Source organism: Grus americana, chromosome 1 (genome assembly GCF_028858705.1).
Source record: "Grus americana isolate bGruAme1 chromosome 1, bGruAme1.mat, whole genome shotgun sequence".
Classification (NCBI taxonomy): Eukaryota; Metazoa; Chordata; class Aves; order Gruiformes; family Gruidae; genus Grus; species Grus americana.
The window spans coordinates 104,085,764-104,109,103 of record NC_072852.1 but is presented as its reverse complement, the minus strand read 5'-3'; the positions used below and the strand labels follow the sequence as shown (position 1 = coordinate 104,109,103).

General features: G+C 37.0%; 1 protein-coding gene across 5 annotated transcripts in view; it reads left to right on the top strand.

Annotated features, from left to right (window-relative positions):
• CADM2 (cell adhesion molecule 2) overlaps window positions 1-23,340 on the top strand; it is a 687,808-nt gene that overhangs the window by 602,520 nt on the left and 61,948 nt on the right. For all 5 annotated transcript variants that reach the window (XM_054811026.1, XM_054811045.1, XM_054811018.1 and 2 more), the window contains one exon: window positions 12,390-12,568. In XM_054811026.1, the coding sequence (XP_054667001.1) occupies window positions 12,390-12,568 (179 nt within the window). The remainder of the gene's footprint in view (window positions 1-12,389; window positions 12,569-23,340) is intronic.

Below are 23,340 nucleotides of genomic sequence, written 5' to 3'. Positions count from 1 at the left end.
TGCCTGTGAGAGCTGTTATACAACTCAGATAATATATTGTGTATCCACTTGAACAGCTCGTTGTGCAATCTGTCAGTATCAGGCCTTCAATACAAGACTTCTGATACAAAAGCAGCATCTTTGCTACTTTATAGAAATTGGAAAACACTTCATCTAATCTGTGGTCAAGTCCAGGGCAACCTGCGGATATTCCTTGCAAAGTATTACCTAGTACTTTGTCCTTGCGCTAGTGTCAGTTAGCTGATGGGGGTGGTCACTCCTTCAAGGCCTCCATTCCCCAGAAAGTAAAGCAGGATTTATGACATAAGATTTTTTAATGTATTTTTTTTCTTTCCTGCTGCTGTACTGGCTTACACCTCTCCTTCTACCTTTTTAGCCTCAGGAATCTTTTTGAAAGTGATGTTACACTTCTGTGGAGGACTTTTTTAAAAATTTAAAAGAAATATAAATTACTTATAGACTGGCAACACAAAATGAACAGTATAGCCATACATACCATTGTTTTCTACAGACAGAAGATTTTAAAGTGCACTTTTTCTGAAAGCTGTTCGTAAGCTGTAGAGGTTATAGTGTTTTCTCTGAACTTAAGATGTTTTGAGCCTGCAGACTTTAAAATACATATAAAAAACTGTGGTTAATAGCTGGCTACTAAACATGTTTTAAAATACTAGGTATTTTGATTTGAAGTACTAAATATGCATTAAAATATCCAGGTCTCTTTCAGAATAAATCTGAAAACAATGAAATCACTGTCTATTCCCTCACCTTCTAATGGTGTATTTAAAAGAGGTTTACCTTTTTTGTTTATGGTATGCAACAGTGTGCATGTATTCTTCAGTTCCCCGTTTGCTCCCAAGTGACAGTCTGACCTTGAAGGTTTGGAAATGTGGCCACCTCTTTCTCCCTTCTCCATTTTGTGTTTTCACAGTAATAACTGATGGAAGGCAGAAATAAAGTAGTTTAGCAAATTTTACCTTTCATGGGAGTAATTGCCTGCAGGGTGCAGAAACGTCTGAAGACTTGAGAAGGTATAAAGGAGTTGAAATGTCCAATCTGTTGTTTGGGAAGTTGGTCAGATTCAGAGAAATCAAAAACTTGGAGGGGGGTTGAAATGAGACACCAAAAGTTTGAAAGTAGATGCACTATATGACAAATGTGGGAGAGATTTGGGCAAGATGGAAAACCTGAAGGTGCAGTTATAGAACGGGCACTGTACAGACCAGGTAGCTGAAGGCACTTACTATTCTCCTCTATGACAGCTGCTTAAAATTAGCACATCTGCAGTGCTCCCACTTTCTGACTGAAGAAGTAGCAGAGGCGGATGCCCAAGAAAAAAGGTGGAGAAAATCCACAGCCCCTTAGAAAGCATACAATGTTTTTAATCTTAATTTGTATCAAGAAGGTGAAGGGTATAAGCACCAGATTCTTCTCTTCTTTTTTCACTGTGAACATTTGTGTATATGCAAGATGGAGCGCACAGCTCCAGTGCAAGAGAGACACAGATCTGCAATACCTTTTTTTAATTTCCCCCCCAGCCCCCTTTTTAAGACTGGCCTGAAGAGCCTACTGGTGGTGTCCCATCAGTGTGTGAATAAAAGCTGCTGTAAAATGGAAACTGGCAGTCTCCTAAAAATTGTGTACATATTGGGTATCTACATCATACGCACATCTCATGTAAAGTGCAACCATTTCTATGGTATTAGTCTGACTGTTGAGAAAGAATGCAATTTTGAGTTTAAGAGCTCTGCCCACAAGTACACCCATATCAAAATATTGGCAAGGCCAAGTAAGTGTAAGGAAAATTGTGGTTGGTTTTAAATATCAAGGGGAAAAAAGGAAGAAAAAAAAATCCGTTAGTGAAGACAATGAGATTTGAATTTCTTGAACAAAATTAGCCACAAGATCTACCACTTAATCTGATGAAGAAGTTCCATTAGAGAAATTATCAAATTGGTTGGATACCAATAATAATAACAACAATGAAACAATTAAAGACTGTAGGAAATTTTACAAATCATCTGAAGAGCTGAAGAGTTCAGATTAAAACAACAAAAAAACCCCAAACCCTTGAAAATAATTTTGGATAAAAAACCAAAGGTATGCCTATAGAGAAAGTATCAGCCTTGGAAGAGTACTGGATGTATACTTGGGGAAATATTCATTACCACAATAAATGGGTTTAAAAGTAGAACCAGAATGAAGAAAAGAAGGATTCCTGAGGTCTTACAATGAAGCTCAAAAATGAGAGTATTGTTTATCAAAAAAATAAAACCAGTATTTTTTAATTCTTTTTTTTAAATACAAGTAGTAAACCTAGGGTATCTTAGAAGAATATTATTTGAATCTATTTTTTTGTTTTAAAGCACAAACTTGGAAATGAAGTCTGAAATCATTCAGAGATTTCATTGCACCAAAATAAGACTAGCAATCAGTAAGTAATTAAGCATTCTTAAAACAGCTATAAAAACTGAAATACATTTTGCACTTCCATGAGAGTTAAAAATATTTTGCTACAGCTTATCCTGAAACACAGATGTCTGAACCTTCAATAGGTTGAAATGGTTGGATATTTAGAATACTTCATAGCTTTTGCTTCTCTAGAACTTGCTATTAGAAACTATGTTTTGTATATTGGAATGATATCAAGTATTACATTTTTGTATTACTACAAAAATAGTAGCCAAAGCAGGCAACTATCATATAAACTGCAGGACTTTTTTTCTTAGTGATATTGATCCTCATAGTGGGTTTAAATATAATTCTGAATTTAATACTTTAAGAGCAGAAAGTATTCTGCGTGTGGTTTGTTGTTGAGTACTAACACAAAATACATGGAGTGAAAACGTAATATTCCTTTTTTAAGGATTTTTATATAGTCCCATGTAAACTCATTTCAGTACTCTCAAGTCATTATGGTAGTGCTGGATAAGGTCTTGATTCAGACATAGAGTAATTCACTGATCAATGGACAAAATATCATTGTTCATATGAATCGGGAAGGACTCCACTCCAGCATGTATACTAGATTTGGATGGCTAGGATTTTAATACATTGTCATATTTTAATCTATAATCTGAGCTGTTGTGGCATGGAAGTTCTAGACTCAGGAAATAAAGCATACTATATAGTGCAATACCTTTTGGAACAGTTTCTCAGCATGGAATATTCGAAGGAAAACGTTTTGCAGAAATGGTAATTGCTAAAAGATAGAAAAAAGTAGAAAATAGAAAATTCACCTGATTACTTAAAAATACAGGCTGAGTAATTTAAATAGTCAGCATGAACTGTAAGCCTTAAGCGGTAGCAGATGCCTGTCAATCCTAATCTATCTTTACACACAGGCACACAGTTAAGACCTTTTGTCAATAGTTCAGGAGTTTATAGTTAATTTCCATTTAAGAGTAATCAAGCTCCATAAGACATAAAATCTGAATTTGTTCACTCTACAGGAGATCAATGTGATTTGTAGAGGCTATGAACTTTGCAAAAAGGTTTCTAGCTCTTATGTAAATTAAAGATAATAGGGTTTCTCATGTTAATCAGGAAAAAAAAGCGCTTTTCAATTTATAGGGTACAATTCAGCAAATAAATTGATATATGGATTTGAAGCTATTAATATCAATTAGAAAAAGCTGACTTCTGAGCATCTCTGCAAACCTGCCATTATTAGAACAAGATTTAGCTGTCTGTCACAACGGAAAGGTAGATCAGGATTTGCTGGTACCTCTGCTAATGGAGTTGGCCTAAGAAGTAGGGGGCTGTAAGGGAAGCAGGAGCTCTGCAGCCAGAACCGTCTCCTCTCTTGCTCATTTGGCAGTGAAGCCTAACCTCATACTGAGTAGCTTCTAATAGAAGGGGAAGGGAAGCCAGGCGGAGGGCAAATGATCAGTAAAGTTGAGAAATACAAAATAAATCTTATTTCTTTTCTAGATCAAGAAGACAGTCTTGCTTAAAATGACTTTTATTTTTTCTAGTTTATTATGACCCCATACAGGAACTTTTAACAGAGGTCTCCTTCAGGACTTCTTGCAAAATGTAAGGCAAACCAGTTTTTCTGCATTCTTTAAAGACAGGTGACATTTGTAACAGGTTAGCATGTTATTTTTATGGCATGCAATGGTAATTTCACTGCAAGGTGAGTTTAATAACTCAAAGACAAAAAGGAGATTCCTTCTGATAGAGAAGAGGAGAGCAGATATGCTGTTGAGATAAAAGCCTTAAAAGAAATTAATAGCATTAGGAGCAGCACTGCAAAATAAAACGTGTAACCTGAATGATTATAGTATTTTCTTAGAAATCTTTCTAACAAGAACAGTTTTTAAGAAGATGCATTTTTAGGTAAGTGTTTTCCTGACTCTGAATAGTTAGAAGTTCTTGGGGCAATAAATGGTGTTAGTAACCAGCTGTGCACAGTTTGATTTCATGTCTTAATGCATTTATTCTGAGTTGGCCATTCGCATGCTCTGGTATTGGGGGCATAAGAAATCGCTTAAATAAGTAACTGTGTTATCACATACCACAGTGATGGGTTCTATGCAATCCACTATTGAGAAAATCTGCCGACTTGACCTAAGTTTTGATGCATTGCACAACATCAGAACAAAGCTTTTTCTGACATTGACCCATCAGCGATATTGCACATTGGTGAGCTCTCTGATTTTGTATTTCCTTCGAAGCTGAAGGGCTGACAGTGCTAGCACCGCCAAACTAACCCTGACAAAACACTGCTTCTCCAACACACACACAGTGACTATTGATAAAGAATTATAATTCTTTGAACTATTTTTTTCGCTTCTAATATGGATCATGGGAAGACAGTGGATCACTCACAGCAGTGAGCACACCAATTTGGTGACCTTTTTTCCTCCCACATTAAACTTACCTTAGGGAGGATGGTACTTTGTGAACAAGCTTAGGGGACTCCCCCACATCTGCCTTCATGTGGCAATGGATTTTGAGTTTATTTAAATCAAATTCTGGACTACATCCCTGTGGCATCTCCCTCACAAAGAGTTGGGGGGTTTTTTTGACACAATCTTTTGTTCATCTCTAGCTCCCTACTGCTTACAATAGTAGCATACAAAGGATATTTCTGATGCAATTCACTGCTAAGGTATCTTCTGATTTCACATAAATTCTCTTGTTGATCTGTCTCATGACTATGAGAAAGCCAATCTCGAAAATGTTATTCACAGCAGTTTTTTATACTTCTTTGGGAAGATTGTGAATAATACTGGAATTAGGTAAGAAACTTCATATATACATACATATATATATGTGGATTATGCACTTTTCAGGATATTTGTTCCATATTGCCTTGCCTTCTTGAGAATAACTAACATAAAGGAAACAAGTGGGTAGAGCCCAACAGAAATGCACAAAAGGGAAAAAGTACAGGTAAATAGTTGCAAAGAAATTAACATTACAACGGGTTAGTGATCAACTGGGAAAAAGCTATCCAGACAGAGAATTATGGCAGACAGAGAAGAGTCAGGTTCTTACAGGCAAAGGTAGGTACTAACTGACCTGAAAGGAACCTTAAAAATGGTTGCAAGGAAAGATTAGAGTGTAGATAGGCGGAAATACAAAAAATTACTCTTTTACCTCTTAGCAATCTATACTTTGTATCTTTGGGTAAAAGAATAAATACCTTTGCTTTGAAAAGACTCTTCTTGAGTCACTATAATCAGTTACTGTCACAAGCTGCTGAGGGGTAAGGACTTCCGGCTGCAAATTTAGTCTGTCGTATCAACATGGTTAGCATCTGTAATGCAGTGAGCCAGTCTGAAAGTGAGAGGACTGCCTGATTTATGCAAAGCCAGCTACAGGCGGGGAGGCCTGTCACCCAAGTGCATTTGTGATGGACAAAAGAAAGGCTTTATCTGTATCCATTATAGAAGATGAGGAATGAAGAGTTGGGGGGTTGGGGGAGGGTGTTTGGTTTGGTTTGTTTCTTCCCTTTTCTGCTATCTTTTTTTTTTTCCTATTTTTTGGTGTTCTCTCCCCCTCCCCGCCCCCGTAAATGGTGAATACTAACACTGTTTGAGATTCCTGTCACTTCTTTATCATTTAAATAACTTTTTCAAAGGCATAATTCACTGCAACTGTTGTCAACATTTCTTGTTGTTCCTATTGTCTTTATAGCTGTGAATTCCTGTCAAATTTTTATGATATAAAAAGTGGAAATCTATATTTTCTTGCCACCTCATTTTTAACATATGTTGGTAATTTAATTCTTAACCATTTAAAAAACATTGGTATAGGGCTTCATAAATATCCTTACGCTATGTTATGTCTGCTGAGATGCTTAAGAGAAATGTGTAGACAAATATAATAGTCAATTCAGATATTCAAAGCTTCCTTCTTAAAAAAAGAGTACTTCATAAAAGGTACTTTGGATATTCTTGGCTAATTCTTCTGGGGAGAACAACAGTCTATGAAGGTTACTCAAGCTTTGCAGAACTACAAAATCACAGAGTTCTTATCTTATAAAGTAAAAACTATCTATCCAAGCCTTTTATGAAAGGCTAGTGACTGTGGATATTGATGTTTTTGATAGATGAAATGCTCCCAAACCAGCTCATCCCAATATGACTCATAAGACTGAGACTTTATATAAACAAGAGGTTCCCTCAGGATTTAAACTTTCAGCTGGATGATTAACTGACAAAGCTAAAAATCCAGATTCTCAATACAGAGAAACTCTATAAGTTTCAAATTAATGAAGCAGTCATTCCCTTAGATGACTTTTAACATTCCACCAGGATTTCAACAAAAAATGCTCTGATAAATGTGGTGATACCTTTTCCATTAGTCATTTGAGCATTTCCACTAGATTATGTTTTTATGGACTTCAGAGAATACAAGTGTGCCTCTGCCTGGTGCCTCTGCCTGAAGAAGTAAAAGGCATTGTTCGAGAGGGCCACACTCAAAATAGTGAATTCACTTGTCTAGTGTTCCACGAATCCTTCTTCCATCTTTCTTATTTGTATCCACATTGGCTACAAAATTTTGACAGTATGCTTAGATACCCAGATGGATGATAATATCCTCAATGAGACTGACTATGTAGAAACCTGGTGCTGTTCTTTGTTGTTGTTCTTTTAGGGTTTTTTGAGTGTGATCTTATGGAAATTAAAAGGTTATCCTGTGCTAGTATTATGAGCCAGTAAGTTATCCTGAGTGTTGTTTACTAAGGTCGCAATGAAGAACACTTTGTACATGACCTTTCTGTACACAAAAATCAGAAAAGGGCACCAAAAATGCATACAGCCAAGAACTTTCAAGTGAGAATGGATTGCATTGCTTAAATTCACTTTGTTCAGCACAAAGAGGTGATACAATATATCTATGTATCATTTTTAAATGAAGGCTTAGTTAATATAAATATAATGGTTACATATAAGGCTATTGCTACACAGGAGGATTATAGGAAAGCACTGAAGCATCATAGTCCTTTGGTTAAGGAGGGAGAAGGGGATGGAAAATTAACAAACTTGTTTTAAGATACTACTGTGTAACTTTTAGAAGCCTAGGTTACAAGAAGTATTGATGTGAACTTAAATATTAACTGTTGATTTTCATGTTACATAAACACTTGTTGAAAATGTAAGTCTGTCCCTATATCTTCTTTTCTAATAAGATCTCACTGTGGTTTTTAAAACTTTTTTTTCCCCCCCATCACATTCGAGTTTGCCCTTAGCTTTCTTGCCAACTTATTTTGGAAGAAAAGGTTTCTTAGCCTCAGGATTAGAAAATAATTTCACTTTATTTACAAATTCTTTGTTAAGTTGCTTGCAAGGAAACTCCTGTTCCACACTATAAAACATGAATCATCTTGGAACACGATACCATTTTCTTGATATCCTCATTGCAGTCCCATTTGAGTTTGGGAGAGAATACCAAATTCTGCTGCTTTTTATGTCAAGTTTTGAGGCTAACATGAAGACAGTTAATAAAATCATTTATTTATACTAAAAACCAGTTGCAGGTCAGTTACTGAAAGCTTCTGAGCATTTCTACTAGGTTTAAACATAAATTATACCAAAATCTAAGCCCTGTTAGCAGTTCTTGAGAGAGACAGTATAGAGTTCAAATTTCTTTTGAGGGGCAGGCAGAGAAATCATTGGTCATAATTAATGATTTTTAGTATGTTTGTGATTGGTATCTGGCCTCTTTCAGTTTAACACAGTCCTGATAGTGCCACTGTGGGCGGCTGCATGCAAAGCCAAATCAGTAAAAGCAATACATACTAGCCAAAGAAACAGCATGGGCTGTCACATTTGAGCTGTGTCTTTGAAAGAACTTCTTCAGTACAGCATGCTTAATTTGTTTGTTTTTGTTTTAAAAGGTGTCACACTGGGATCAAATTAGAATAGGTAAGCTAGAAGCAGAGCTGCATCTTGGTGCTTCAGCTCTGCTACCTCCCTCAACCCCATGACAGGTTTCAGTGGTAACAGCTCATTTCCACTTGACCACATCCATATGGGAGGGATTAAACAAGGGATATAGAAAAACACCTCTCACTGAAGATGGGGGGCAAAAAAAAGGAGGACAGACTTGTTCCTTGGGTGACTGCCTTGGTACTAGCAGGCTGCATGGTCCTGTTGGGACAGAGCAGGTCAGTGAGCTCGTTCGTGCCATGAAATATGTGAAGGTAGTAACATGCAATTGCATTAGTGGCCACAGTGCTCATTCTGACTTTATAGCTCTTGTGCTCCAAGAAAGATGTTTTCAGGATTGTCTGAGAAAAATGGGAATTAAACTGCTAAACGTGATTCAACTTGAACTAAGTGCAAATGTACGGGGATACCCTGTTTGTTCCAGTCTACACAGTAATAGCCTTATGGCAACTCTTTAATATGTGAAAAAAAGCTGAAATTCTGCAATATGGGAGATGTATGCAACGGAGAAAAATGTGCAATATTAGGAGTGTATGTATTTGCCAGGTGTTTTAGAATGTCAAACCTCAATATCCTCAGTTGAGCCAGTACCCTTTCAAAATGTTGGGTAAGAGAAAGAACGTCTGTCTGGATCTGTACCCATGGCCATGTTTCAGTAGGATAAACTATGGGGATTTCACAGTTCCCTGTCCTTTGCATCACAGAAGGAAAGCTTCCCCATTGGTGCTTCAGTTGCATTTGTGCTTTCGACAATGAAGGTACTAAATCAATTATCAAGGAATAGCCTATGTGCTCTAAATTTATGGTTCCTTTACTCTTTTTTTCTTGGGAATTTTTTTTCCCCTGCCAGTAATCTCAGAAGGTATCAAATTCAAGCAAACAGAGAAAGAGGGAGAGAGAGAGGCCTACTAAGTACAAGGCTATCATAACAAGGTTATAATATGCAGAAGCATTACTTACCATATCCTGCAATATTCATTGCCACTGCTAGGAGATCAGTGTACCACAGATAAAGTAAATATGTTTTTGCACAGCGGGTAGGGAACTTCCAGAATTCATTGCCACAGGAGGCTGGGTTGACAGACGGTATAAGCAGATTCAAAAAGAGATTAGGGACATTCATAGGCAACAGGCCTAAATGCTAAGTAGATACAGAAGAGAACAAGAGATGTGCCCTCCAACATCCCCGATAGGATGGTCGCGGATGCTGGCAGGGTACAGGGGGAACGGACCACAGAAATGGCCACGCTCGCAGGCTTTCCTTAAACAGCCGCTCCCCTTGTCACTGTCCGCAGCAGCATGCCAGCCTGGGTGCGTGAGCACGTCTCGTGTTCTGAGCTCGCTTCTGCCTCGGTAATGAATTGTTTAGACCAGAGTGTCTCAAAGCTTCCCAGCAGTGCAGGCAAAATTTAATTCTGTGGCTGTGACAGAATTTCTGCGTTAGGCACCATCCTCCCCGAGAGCAGTGAGGTGGAATGAGAGCTGTGCCCCGCCACCGTCATGTGTTGACCGTGGGCCAGCCGCCCGTGAATTGCTCTGCTGCTGCCACTAAGCCAGCACAGGGTGGCTTAATATTAACTGTTAATTAGCAGCTTCCCCAATATGCAGAGTATGTAGATCTGCCTCTCTCTAAGCCATAGTTTTTCTGCCACCATCGTTTTGCAACCATAGCTAACCGCTCTGTATAAGACTAGAGTTGGTATATTACAATGTGACAAAGCTCCCTGAATAATTTATATCGAAGGCTCCATTTCATAGCTATTTGTTATCCTATGGGTTTTCCCCTAGGGTATGCCATCTAATTTCAATTTAAAATGTAAGTTCCATAAATTACCACTGCACAGAAGTTGCTTTAACATGCCATTTATGAAGGTAATGGTGCACATTGTAGCAGAAGTGTTTCAGAGTTTCCGCTCCTGGGATTTACAGATTCACAGTAAGCTGGTAAATGGGGAACAATGAGGAGTTTGCGAGAAAATTGAACAAATCCACCTTAACATATCAAAGCAAATCGCACCTTAATGTTGTGAACTCTGTAGGGCAATGTTTCTGCAACAGCATGGGCATCTAGATTCCCCGCTCACATTAAGCAGAAAGGAAGTGTGTATATTGTGTGTCGTGTGTTTAGATACCAGTTCCCGAAAGTGCACTTAGGAAGACTATTAAGACATATTTACAGTAAGGTATAAATAAGGCCCGTTACACCGACAGTTCTTAATCCTTGGTTTAAAATTACGTGAATCTTGTTATATTCCCTGAGTATATGATTTTCTAAAATACCCTAACTCCAGTGAATAGCCACTCTAGGTAACAAGTTCAACAACGATTTAACGAAGTGTCATCCAAATATTACTAAAATGTGTATAAATCTCTGTTATCGTTCAAGAGAAACATAAGTTATAGTATTTTTACTTTTAAAAGTAATATAAATTATATACCAGTAAGTGCATTTCGGAAAAATTCACTTTGTTTACATGTCTTCCTTGACTTAAAAGAAAACCATGTCATTACAGACGTTAGGACTATTTTTCTGTGCATGAGGCCATATTTTGGCAAAATGTCTCCTTAGTTATTTAGGTTTAATTCTTCTTAACACTTATTATATTTAAGAGACTGTAAACACCTGCTTAAATTAATGAAAATATTTATTGAGTAAGACTAGCGACTAATTTTGCATCTGCTGATTTTATAACAGTTTTATATTTTGGTTTATTACTTAGTCGTACAACTGCATACTTTGATAGGAAAATGTAATGTAATCTTTTCCTACCAAATAAATGTGCAAATCTAGAACTGCTTCTGACTGAAATTACCTAAGTAGTGTACCCAAAAGAAAGGGATTGGTATTTGGGTTATAGTGTACAAAGCTACCAGACACAAGTAATGCAGCAGTGAATGCCTAGGCTGTATATATCTTGCTGTAGTGACTAGTATCTAAGGACCTGAGATGCTCTGTCTGAGAGAGAGTCAGGATTCAGTAAGCCAACTTTTCATTCCCAGTCACAGACTCGTCTTTTTGGTGATTTCCCTCATGTAAATTTGAAAGTAGATCTTGTTACGTGTAAGGAAAGCCTACGTACCATTAATAAATACATCCTGCTGTCTGTTAAGCAAATCTCATGAACTGTGGAGCTTCCTGAGAGTCTTTGGGAAGGCGTTAGGTATCACTTGCCTGTGGGGAAGGTAGGTGGGAGTCTGCAGGATGGTCAGTTCCCTTCTCTGCTGTGCCTTACCTTGCCTCGGGGGTTATCGCTGTCAGCGCTCTGCCTTTGGTCTGTTTGATGCACAAGGGGAAAGGTTTCACAAAAGAAGAAAATCCAGGATTTTAAGTCAAATCTTATATTGCTTGTGATAACATGCGTAACAAGCAATTATGTGAGGGAAGGATGCAGAAAGGGTGGAAAAAGGGATGGGCTGTGACACAATGCAGCAACAGAAACAAATTTAGATTGTGTGTAAGATGTGCTGCTTTGAGACTGATATGCCTGGTTCAGGAAAAACACTCAGCGCATGCAAGTGCACTTGTGAATGTGAATAGCCTAAATAATTTTAGAATCCATTTACAAACCACTTACATCTACCTCAGCCTGCTTGCATGATTTCTGATGCCTGTCAGCCACACAGGACCATATTGCTCATCACACAAATGGGAAGCTGTTTTCACTTGCTTGCCAAGCAGCTTGCTGAACTGGGGCCCAGAAACCTCGCGAGAACTATTTTTTAATTTAGGGAAGATCTTGGCCTGTTCCAGTACCATTCTGTTTCCTTTTTTGTTTCTCTTCTTTTCCCTGCTTGTTCTTTCACCGTCTTTAGTAGTTCCCATCAGGGATGGTGAGGTTGTAATAGTGACAGTAACTCAAATGATCATTGAATATTCTTTGATGGCAGGTTACTATTCATAAGCTTCTGATGCTCCTGTTTCTGATGTATATATTGCATATACATGCTTCGTGTATCTGATTAAAGGCATTGCTTTGGATCCAACAGGCCAGAACCAGTACTTTGGACGAAGGATGGTGGAGAACTACCAGATCCAGAGAGAATGGTTGTCAACGGCAGGGTCCTAAGCATCAGTTTCCTAAACAAAACAGACAATGGCACATACCGATGTGAAGCAAAAAACCCTATTGGCCGAAACAGCACAGAGTATGTCCTGATAGTACATGGTGAGTGCATTCTTGTTAGTTTTTGGGAGCGTGTTATGCATATATAGCATTTCAAGAAAATACAATCAGTTGTTTGTGATCATTACCAAAAGAGTAGCAAGAAAAAACTGGAAGTATAATTGCATTTTTATTGATGCCATCATCTAGTTGTGGGGAGTATGTTTACTTCTTTTTATCGGCATGCCTCTCTTCATACAGTTTAAGCAAAACATATTCGCTAATGTTGTGAACTTTTTGCAAAGTAAACACCTGTAAAAATGTTTTGCAGCATCTCAGTACTGTTTTATAAATACTTGCCTCAGGCATACACTGTTCAGGTAAAGCCAGTTACAAAAAGATATATGAAGAGAAATATCTTTTTGATATTTTTTTTTGAGGTTTTTTGGTTCTTTTTTTTAGTAGATCACCAAAGACAGGGTATCAGATACTTTTCTTCACACAAGTTATAGCCTGCTACAGAGAAAGTTCAGCTTATGCAAGTTAGCTGATCATCATCTGGCCTATCGTTACCGTCAATCCTCAAAAATATGTCATGTCCTAAATTCACGTTACTACTTCTAATAAAATTGAAAAATAGGAAGGTTCACATTAAACTACAATTGATTTGATTTCTTTAATTAATTAGGCAACAATATGTGTCACATGAAAAGAATAGCTGGCTTTTACATTAATTATTAAACAGATCGATATAACTCAGGTTTAGGAGAAGCTATAATATAAAGTTAGCATTTGCCTTTAATATGGCTTTGCAATATGGATCTAGCAGTCTCAAAACATAATGTTCTATCGTCACAGATATGTATGTGATAATTCCTGGAAAATTGTGAGTTCTGTAATTTGAATTTTAACCTAAGTGAATACAGAGGCGAAAGCTCCAGTGTAGTTCATGACGGTACATTTTTTCCCTCTGGTTTTTAAGAAAATGCAATTTCCAATAAAAATGACAAAATAAAATGAAACAGTCTAGTACAAATTATAGTCTGTAAATAGACATGGGAACTATATAGATTTTATTTGTTCATGATGAATTCAAGTATAACAAATATATGTTTCCTTGGTGTTCACAAGCTCTCAAAAACATTTTTCACTAAAGGTTTAACCTGCCTTTAGGTATTTGGCAGAAAACATTTAATAAGTGCTACTTTCAGCTTTCAGTAATGAGATATTTTTTTAGCGCTGTTGATGAAATGCCATTTATCAAAAGAACCCCTTAGATTACTTTTCATTTTTCTTAAAGTTCACTATTAGTTTATGTAGGATTAGTGGCACAAGTAAGGAGGAGGTCTTTGCATGAGGAACGCAGAGCCCGTAGTGCTGTGTGAGTATTTCTGTATTAAAGACAAACAGAAAAACTAAACCCTCTAACCTCTACTTACATTGATTACTACAAGAAAAGAAAAAGAAAATGTGTCTTTTACATCCCGGAGGTCGTGTCATATTGCTTGTTGGCTGCAGGCACAAAGTGCACTGCCTTTCGTGAGGTAATGGCTTCTGCGCTTACCAAATGTTGAAACTTCTGTCATTTATGTTTTCTGCCCAATTTATTTATGTGATTATTTCTGAAAACATGGCCTTTTATAATGGTAGATTTTTCCATCAGCGGTGACTTTGGAATATACTTCTATCAAAGAATATTTTACAATCTCCAATGTGTCTTTCGCATAGTGGCATGCCCCCTGTTGATCTGATTATCTTGCAACAACTTCATGGTAGTCTGTAAAATCATTCATTATCAGGAAGGCATTCTGTTATGTTTGGCAGCACATTAGGAACGTTATCAGGTTTAGCTTGCACATTGCTGACCTTTTCTGTTACGAGTACCAGAGTTTTCCTAATTGCATTTCTGCAATTCCAGTGTTAAAACTAAAGAAGGTAAATGTCAGGTGCTTCCAAGGTTTCTGAAACAATGAGAGTAGTGTGACAGAGTATGTGATGATGTTTAGTGCTTAACAACTTACTGCGTTTCAGAGTTGTTAAGTTTATTTTAAGTACAGAAGAGACTGACACAATTATTTTATCAAGTGTAGCACAATCAGTTGTATAGATCAGTTTAGGCAGCGTCTTATCCCTTCTTTAGCTCGTTGCGTTCATGAGTGTCTCTAGTAAAACATAATCCTCCCAAAATGATACAATATTCTCTCTCTCTCTCTTTCTTTCTCTCTCTCTCTGGGGGCTAGCAAACCTACTTTTATACTTTTCTGAAATGCATTCTTCCATTTAATAGAGGATGTATTTTTTTTTCTGTACCTTCCTAAACATATCTGGGAGCATCCTTTGATTTCTCATCCTATCCTCTGTGCCTAATATGTAGATGTATTTTTTTTTTTCTGCTCCTGTGTCAGAGCTGATTTATCATATAAGTATGCCTTCTTACCTTAAATGTTAGGTTTCTAATAGAAGTACATGCCAGATTTAACATAAGGGGAGGTGTGTTCACAAAGATATGGGAGAGGAGAGGGGAGGAATCTGCATGAGGAGAAAATTTCTTCACAAGAGGTTCTTGTAAATTGCAGGTCAAGGAAGTAAGGTAAGGGAAAGTGACCTACCAGATATTGTAAGTAGTAAGGCATAAGTGCCCTGAGTGTTAGTAGCCACTGCCTTAGTGGAGCCTCTGGAAGTCCAGCTCCATAGTTGTTAAACAATTAATAGTTTTTCTAGGAAACTCTCGAGCCCAAAGTAGTGGCAGTGATGGAGAGAAAGAATGATAATCACATGTCCAAGTTTAGAGAGATACTATGGCTGATTCAGTTTTTCCAGGTAAGCTTGTATGAGAAGGCAGGGGACATCCATGGACGGCATCCTCTGCAGAGGGAGGGGAGTCCAGCCTGATTCAGAGCTGTTCTTTCCTTATCCATGCTGTGATTTCTTCTACATTTTTTTTCCTTTTTTTCACTTCTACTTCAAAAGATTTTCTGTCTTTCTGTTTATTAAGGTTGTAAAAGTTTCATCTGGCTTCTATTCTTTTTTTCCTTCTATGAAATCTCTCTCTCGGTGGGACTCAAACTACTAATTCTCTCAATTTCTGAAGTTAGCTTGCTAACTCAGAAGAGATTTAGACAGCTTTAGTGTAGAGAGAAGCTTGCCTAAAAATGGAAGGTGCAGTTTCTCATAATTAGACATTAAGGGTGAGCAAAGTATTTATACATATATAAATATACAAACCAAGCAAATAATGTCTCATGCCTTTAAGTGGACCAACCTAGACACAAAATTATACAGAAAAGTAATATTTTTTTCACTGTAAATGATGATGAGGTAATACTGTTTTGATGTTAAGTGATGGCAGCGGAAATAAATATTGCTATAAGCAGATGAATAGCAATCTGTCTAATATAATTAGTATCTGATAACATAAAAAGTCTTTTTAGATTTGCAGTGTAATTAAAGAAATCAGAATTCAAAGAAATTGAATGTATTTGAATCAGGTAAAAGGCATGGGCTATTAAGTATGCTCATGCTGCTTTGCTGAATCAATACGGCTGCTACTTTCATTTTTCTTTACTTTTATTATTAATAATAAATGTCAAGAAAATACTTCATGAAGCAGGAAGGTGGGCACAAAGTCAGAGTTTATAGGCAGCAGTACAAAGGCAAGACATGTAGTTTGCTCAAACATTTGTCTCATGCAGTAACAAAGCCACAAGCTTTAATGCCTGCAGCTGTTGTCATTTCTGTATTCTAATTGGCAAGCTTAGTGCTTTAGAAGTGCACATTCTGGCTAGATATATTACACCCTTTCTTTGGTAACAGGCCCCAGGCAATTTTCACTGTCTTCCAATTTATTAAGAATTTTTGTTTACCTTTGTCCAAATACTAGTCATTAATCATCAGTAAACAGAGCTCACTGTCAAACTCAACCCAAAAACATAGATTGTATTTGCAAAGCTTAGGTAATAACTGCATTGATTTAGCTGGAGTTGAGAAAGGATGTGGTCCATCATCATCAAACTGAAGACACAGCTGTTATGTATGTAGCAGTAGTTCATAACCTCTGGATGTCACCGCTGAAGACTTAGTTCAACATCATATTGAGTGGGTAACAGAAGTCCACATCACTGGGAAATCTTCTTAATGGAAACCAGCATCTGATAATTTGCAGACCTATTTGAAATAAAGTGCCTTGGTGAAATATCCTGATTTGCCAGTCTAAAGACACACGTTCAATTAATTGAAATATTCAGAGCTATAATGTGTATCAATTAACTATCAAAGCAGTATGGAAATTAACATGAATCAGCAGCTGTGGTTGGTCAAGGCAGTTCTTACTGCCACAATTACACATACAGTAGAAAGCTATTGAGCCAGAAACTCATTATCTCTGGAGAATAAAAAGTGGCATAACATATTCTCTTGGCTTCGGCCTCTCAATTATTCTGTATTTTTTTTCTCGGACAAGCTATTTTTCACAAATAAAGGCAACTGAAAGACCGAGTTACATCCTCGTTAATATTTTGAAATGTACTTTCAAACAGAAGATCTCCTACAATGTGTAAGACCAAAGGTCCCACTGCACCTTTCCTTGGGATTGTAATGTATTTATCTTCCACCTGCTTGTCCAGTCCCATTTCAAAACATTTATCATCTTAGCTTTCACAATAACCCGTGGCAACAAGTTTCTGAATTGAATTATGTGCTTTGAGAGAAAAGTATTCTCTTTTGTTTGTTTAAGCCTGCTGCTTGATCTCTTCACTTCCCAACTTTCCAATCTATTTGGCCTCTTTTGCGTTTGTGCTGTAAGTATGGAAAAATCTCACTGTGATGGGTGTTCACGTTTGCATTCTGATGGCGTCGTCTCATTCCTCTTACTGTCACTGCCATAGTTTCTTTCAAATCCCCGTACATCTCCTGTTATAAATTCTCCTACTTAGGCCAGTGACTTGTATCCTCTTCTAAGTCCCACAGCTGTTGTTATCTCTATAATGCCCTCATTTCCACCTTCATTTTGCCGTTTTCCACTCTGATCACTGCATTGCAGTTAAAATCACTTTTATTTTCATGCTGCTTCCCTTTGATAGATTCTCAAGTATTTCTACCTCACTCTCAATTTCTCACTAATTATGATCTTAGACTCTGCATTTCCTGGATTGCTGTCCCTTGTATCCGCTCTCATAGAATCAGAATAGTTTGGGTTGGAAGGGACCTTTAAAGGTCACCTAGTCCAACCCTCCCTGCAATGAGCAGGGACATCTTCAACTAGATCAACCTCACCTTGAATGTTTCCAGGGATGGGGCATCTACTGCCTCTCTGGGCAACCTGTTCCAGCGTTTCACCATCCTCATTGTAAAAAAATTCCTCCTTATATCTAGCCTACCCTCTTTTAGTTTAAAACCATTACCCCTTGTCCTATTGCAACAGGCCCTGCTAACATAGTTGTCCCTCCTTCTTTCATGCTCTCTTTTTCACTTTTTTCTTCATTTTTGGTCTAATAGTAAATCTCTGTGATTGACTCTTCTCCATATCTGGAACAGCACTATGCCAAATTTGCACCAGACACTTTAGTGTATTAACTCCTGCCTCCAAATACTTTTATAGAAGTTCACCTTCTGTGGCCACCCGTAATTCCAGCACCGTCCACTTTTACTTCTATACAAGTTTCTTTTTAAATTAGTAGAAATTCTGTGGAATCCAAAACACATCTGAAATGAAATAAACTCCATTACCTCTATCTGTTCTAGAATCCTTTATCTTTGTCTGTTCCTTTGCCCACTATCACGTTTTTATTATGTTTCATTTCTTTTGTAATGTTCTCATAGGGGCCTCTTTCCTTTATTTCTGTAACTCACTTGTGTGCATTTCTCACTCGATGAAGGAAAAAAATGAGTAGAACAGTAATTTGAAATAAAACTGAAGAGGTGAGATTTTTTTTCTGTTTTCTTTGAAAACTGAGTTTATCGGATAGGCAATAGATCTCCTGCTTTGCAAATATTTTCACTATAGGCCTCTGATAAATCTTGTGCACTGTTTTTGGACACCTTGTCCTCATAAACTTATCTCAAAAACCGTGTAGAAAATGTTCACTGAAGGGATGGAGGGGAGAAGGGAAGGAAACCATGTGGAACAGCACACTCATCACTAATCTAGTTGCCCTCTGTTTTGGTGTTAAGAGCCTAGACATTGAGGTAGCTGGACTATTTCTTGAATTTTTTCCTCCTTTAGTTTCCTCCTTTATAGTTCATGAGTTGAAACATTTAATTAGAGAGACATCTCAGAGAAAAGACTTTCTTGCCTATGGGAAAATCCTACCCTTTGACTGAACAAAGCTTGGGCTTTGGGAAAAGAGAGTTGAGCAGACCCGTGGTGTAATGGAACAATAATAACATGTACAGCTACAATAGAGGGGTTTTTAGTAAAAAAAAAAAACCTTGCCCTTTCAGCAGCCAAGGCATATCAAGAATATGAGGCTCAGAAGACTGCTTAGGACTTCATTTGAAATTCTGTGTATGTGAATACCTATGCTTTTTAGTTTTGAGATTTTTTTTTTATATCTGTTTTTGAATTAAAAGACAGAGGGTGTCTCAGTTTTGAGTCCTTAAAAAAGAGGTGAAAAGTCTCTCCTATTCCATCTTATAAAAAGTGAAAATACCATAAAAAAAGTACAGAAGGCAACTCAGATACAGAGGAGCCTGAGCTTTCAGCCAAAAAATAAATAAATAAAAGAATGCTCTTGAAGACTTTCTACTTCTCCAAAAACCTTCCTTCCCCACAGACCATCTCTTTTTTTCTTTTTCTCTCTTCCTTTTCACCGCTATGCATGCCTGCATATACACACTCATACAAACACGCACAAACAAAAACAAACAAACAGAGGTCTAGTAACTTCTCCAGGAAGAGATACTTTTTTTTTTTTTTCCCCATCTTCCTATCTTTTGAAATCCACAGCAGCTGGATGGTTTTCTTACACAAGCTAAGGTGTGGAAGAGTGAGGTTTCTCTGTGGCATGCCTATGAAAGTAACTCATTATAACCGTGTTAAAGGTAGCATTATAAACACACATCATTTCATTCACATGTTATTCTGCAAAGGATAGCCCTTCAAATTGTGTTAAAATATATCAATTTTGCATATACATCAATGTTCTAAAGTGACATTCAAGTATTAAATCGTTATCATTATCATTAAGTTAACTTCCCCAGATGACTCTCGGTTGTGCTAAGAGAGGTGGCCCAGACCTTAAAGCACAATGCAGATGAATGCTGCACAATCAGGTGAATTAAGAAATCATTGTGTAATATAGCTTTTGTTATTGGACTAAAGAAGAGTAATGTTTAGTTGACGTTTTCAGGTATAAGAAGACTGTCAAGAAACTTATGGTGGAATTGTTGGCTTAATTTTATGGATGAATTGTCCAGCTATTATCCCTGAACACTCACAAGGCAGCTACTTTGAAATTGCTTTTTGTTGATAAATACTTGAAAAGTAGGGTCTATAGATGAGCTGGGTGAACTGATATTTCTTCATTTATGGTGACTTGAGAAAAATAAGATACAAATTTTTTTTTTTTTTCAGATAAGCTCAAAATTATTTTGGAAAGGTCAAGGAAATAACATTCCAAACCACAGTAACACTCTTTGGGAATCTGTTTGACACTTCTACATTTTTATAGTAAAATACTGCTTTTGATGAAAGAAAACTTTTAAAATAAAGTGATTTTGTTAGATAATATATGGATAATATAGTTAATTAATAATTTTCCATAGTGGACTACTCACTGAAATTATTGAATTCAGAGTATTTCACCTGAATTAAATCCAAATTTGTCCTGCGTTTACTTTTTTTTTTCCCTCCTGGTGGATGCAGCAAAAGCTCTCTCCAGGTCCAATCTTTAGCAACATATTCTAACACGTATAGCTCATTCCTATTTGAATAGAAGTTGTACTTTTTCTAAAAACCTGTAGATTTGGATAATGTCTTTAATAACACACATTTGAAAATATTTAATTTTCTATGTACATATATAATTGGCTAATGTGATAGTTCTTGATTTGGATTCCCTATGTGATTTCTGAAAAGGAAAAGAGTGTGTGTTAGCTTTGAATTATAGTTTTTTTCTCCATACACAATAATTGCATAAAGGTAATATTTTGGATACTTGTATATGGGTAGAGCACCTATAGTAAAGTACTTCTTGATCAAGATGTGCTGTTGCTTTTTTGAAAAGAACTGTTTTAACTGATCTTCAGTGACGTGTATTTCTAAAATAGTGCTGTTGAATTTATTATCACTCTGATTTGCTGTAGTAGCACAGCTTGCGCTCTGATTTTTCTGGACTTCAAGCTCTGCTGTTGCTTATACCTCTAACATTCTTGAACTTTACTCCAATCAAGCTTTTGGTTGAGGGGTCAGACTGTAAAATTACCATGCCTATGAACATCATATACAATTTTCATGAAGAAAATATAACTGTTAACAGAATAATTTAACTTGAGACTGATGACAAAGTTATAGTCGTAACAGTTGCTAATGATCTTCTATTTCAATCTAGATCATTTATTATTCACAAAACCCAAGCCATAGAGAAATTATTGAAACAACTTAGTAATTTTCTAAATTGAAATCTTTCCTGCACCATTAGGTGCTACGTGGAATGCAGATAAGGGTGTCTTGTCTCTATCTTTTTCATACAGTGCTTCTCTAATTTACCTTTCTTTTGAAAATAGGTTGCTCAGTTTTTCACTCAATTCAGGAAAGGAAAATGATACGCTATGTAGCAATATTGCTTAAAATGTCAACTGGTGATACATCAGTACCATGTTTTGTTCCAACTGAGATTACAAACCTTGGTAAGGTAGCACAAATCATTGGTTCTGAGCAAATGGAGATAGATGTAAATGCTTTGGGGAGATTGCAAACAGCATGCTGAGTCTCATAGGGGTAGGGAAAGCTTCTGTAAAAATTATGCATCTTTGTCAGAGAGCTTTGAGAAGTTCCATATCTAAAGTCTCTGATCACATGTGAAGATGAGCATAGAGACTCAGATAGAAGTAGACACTTAGGAATTTGCTCATCTCAAACCATTAATATTTCTAACATCCATAATTTGATGCTAATAATTATGAATTCTGATTATTCTGTATTTTCTATTTGTAATTTTAATAATTAATGACTTGTGAACTGTTTCTGGAGTTTATCTTAGCCTGCATTTCTATATTGTATAAAGGAAAAATATTCAATAAATTATTTCTTACAGTATTCTATTAGTAGTTTACTTACAGCAAATAGGGTTTCCCTCCCCTTGTTTTCAGTATTCTTCCAAATAAAAACAGATCAAACTGACAAAAATCTGAAATTTCCCTGAACAAAATTTAAAAATCTTCATAACATCTTTCTTCACAGCATAGGTTCAGTCTAAATTTGTGGTGGGATCCAAAGCGTGTTTAGCCTCTCCTCCAAAAGGGGAACTTCTAAGCTGCAATCAGAAACTATTTTTCTAGCTCTTACAGCTTGAATTCTTGACCCACTATAACAAAATTCTCTTTGCTTTGTAATTAAAGTTACATTTTTTATTGCTGAGTCATATCATAGCCTTTCTGCATTGGATCTTCCTCTGTCTTGCTGTGGCTTACTGTGAATCACTCTGTCTCAAGGATTCAGAACTGTTTTGACAGCCTTCAAGAAAGCTCTGTGCATCGATCTTTCTGTATGACTCCCATGGAAAGGGGAAGAGACAGCCATAACTAGCCAGGAGGACAATAAGGGTATATCTCAAAACCGTTCTCAGGTTGCAGGGAGAAAAAAATCAACACAAACCCCATTGCTATCAAATATGAGTATGGATCTACCAAAGTTGATCAAGTTGGTTGGAACGGCCAGTGCCATATGGGGATCTCCCACAACACCCTGACTTCTTTCACAAGGCTGCGGTTCCCTCACTGGCACAAAGCAAGCTGTAACCCCTTTTGAAGAGACTTTCCCAGCAGGTGCCTGTGAACAGGTCTCCAGATATCTGCTACGACTGATGGAGTCCATGCTATGGTGTAAGGTGATGTGTCATTTGTGAGAAGAGCGGCTCAAACAATTTTCAGTCAGGATTACTTTTCTTCTGTTAGAAGGCCTGAAGACAGAAAAATTAGCAGTTTTATTTCTTTTTTGTTCATCTACTTTATACTCTGATGTGCATTTTCTTTACTTTTCCTTCACTGGTATCCACACAGCTTGTTTACTCCCCAGATACACCCTTGTAAAAAAAATTGCTTTTGCTTAGTAACCTCATGCCTGAGGAGGGTATATCTTTCTGCTGAAACTACCCATATTAATCCTCATGGCAAGTGAAGAAAAAATCCAACCAAAGGAGAGGAGGAAGGACAGAAAAAAAGTTTGGCAGGGTAAAACTGTAGGAGTGGGTAAACTGTTTTATTCCTTAGATACTGCTGTGGGTCATTGCACTGGTAGATTTGTTTTTCCCTCTGGTTTCTTTTTATATTTTCTGTGGGTTTTGTAATCCTTGATTGGTCGGAGGCAGGGAGAAGTTGAAGGAGGCTGACATGTTGAAGTGCTAGTTTGCTGCTTGACTGAGGAGAGCTCTGGATGCTTTCATCATTCACAAGCAGGAACTGAAATCTCTTTGCACTGTTTTGTATATCATTTTGTTTAAAATTAATTAGCAGATATGACCAAGCATCCTTTATAACAAATACCACGATATTCTATTGGTGAACTGTCCTATTTGATGGCTTAGTAGTTAAAGTACCAAATGTCTGCCTGCCTGAAGGGAAGCTGGATAATTTTAATAAAATTAAGTCTTGATTGCATTGCATGTGTCCCAGCATTCACA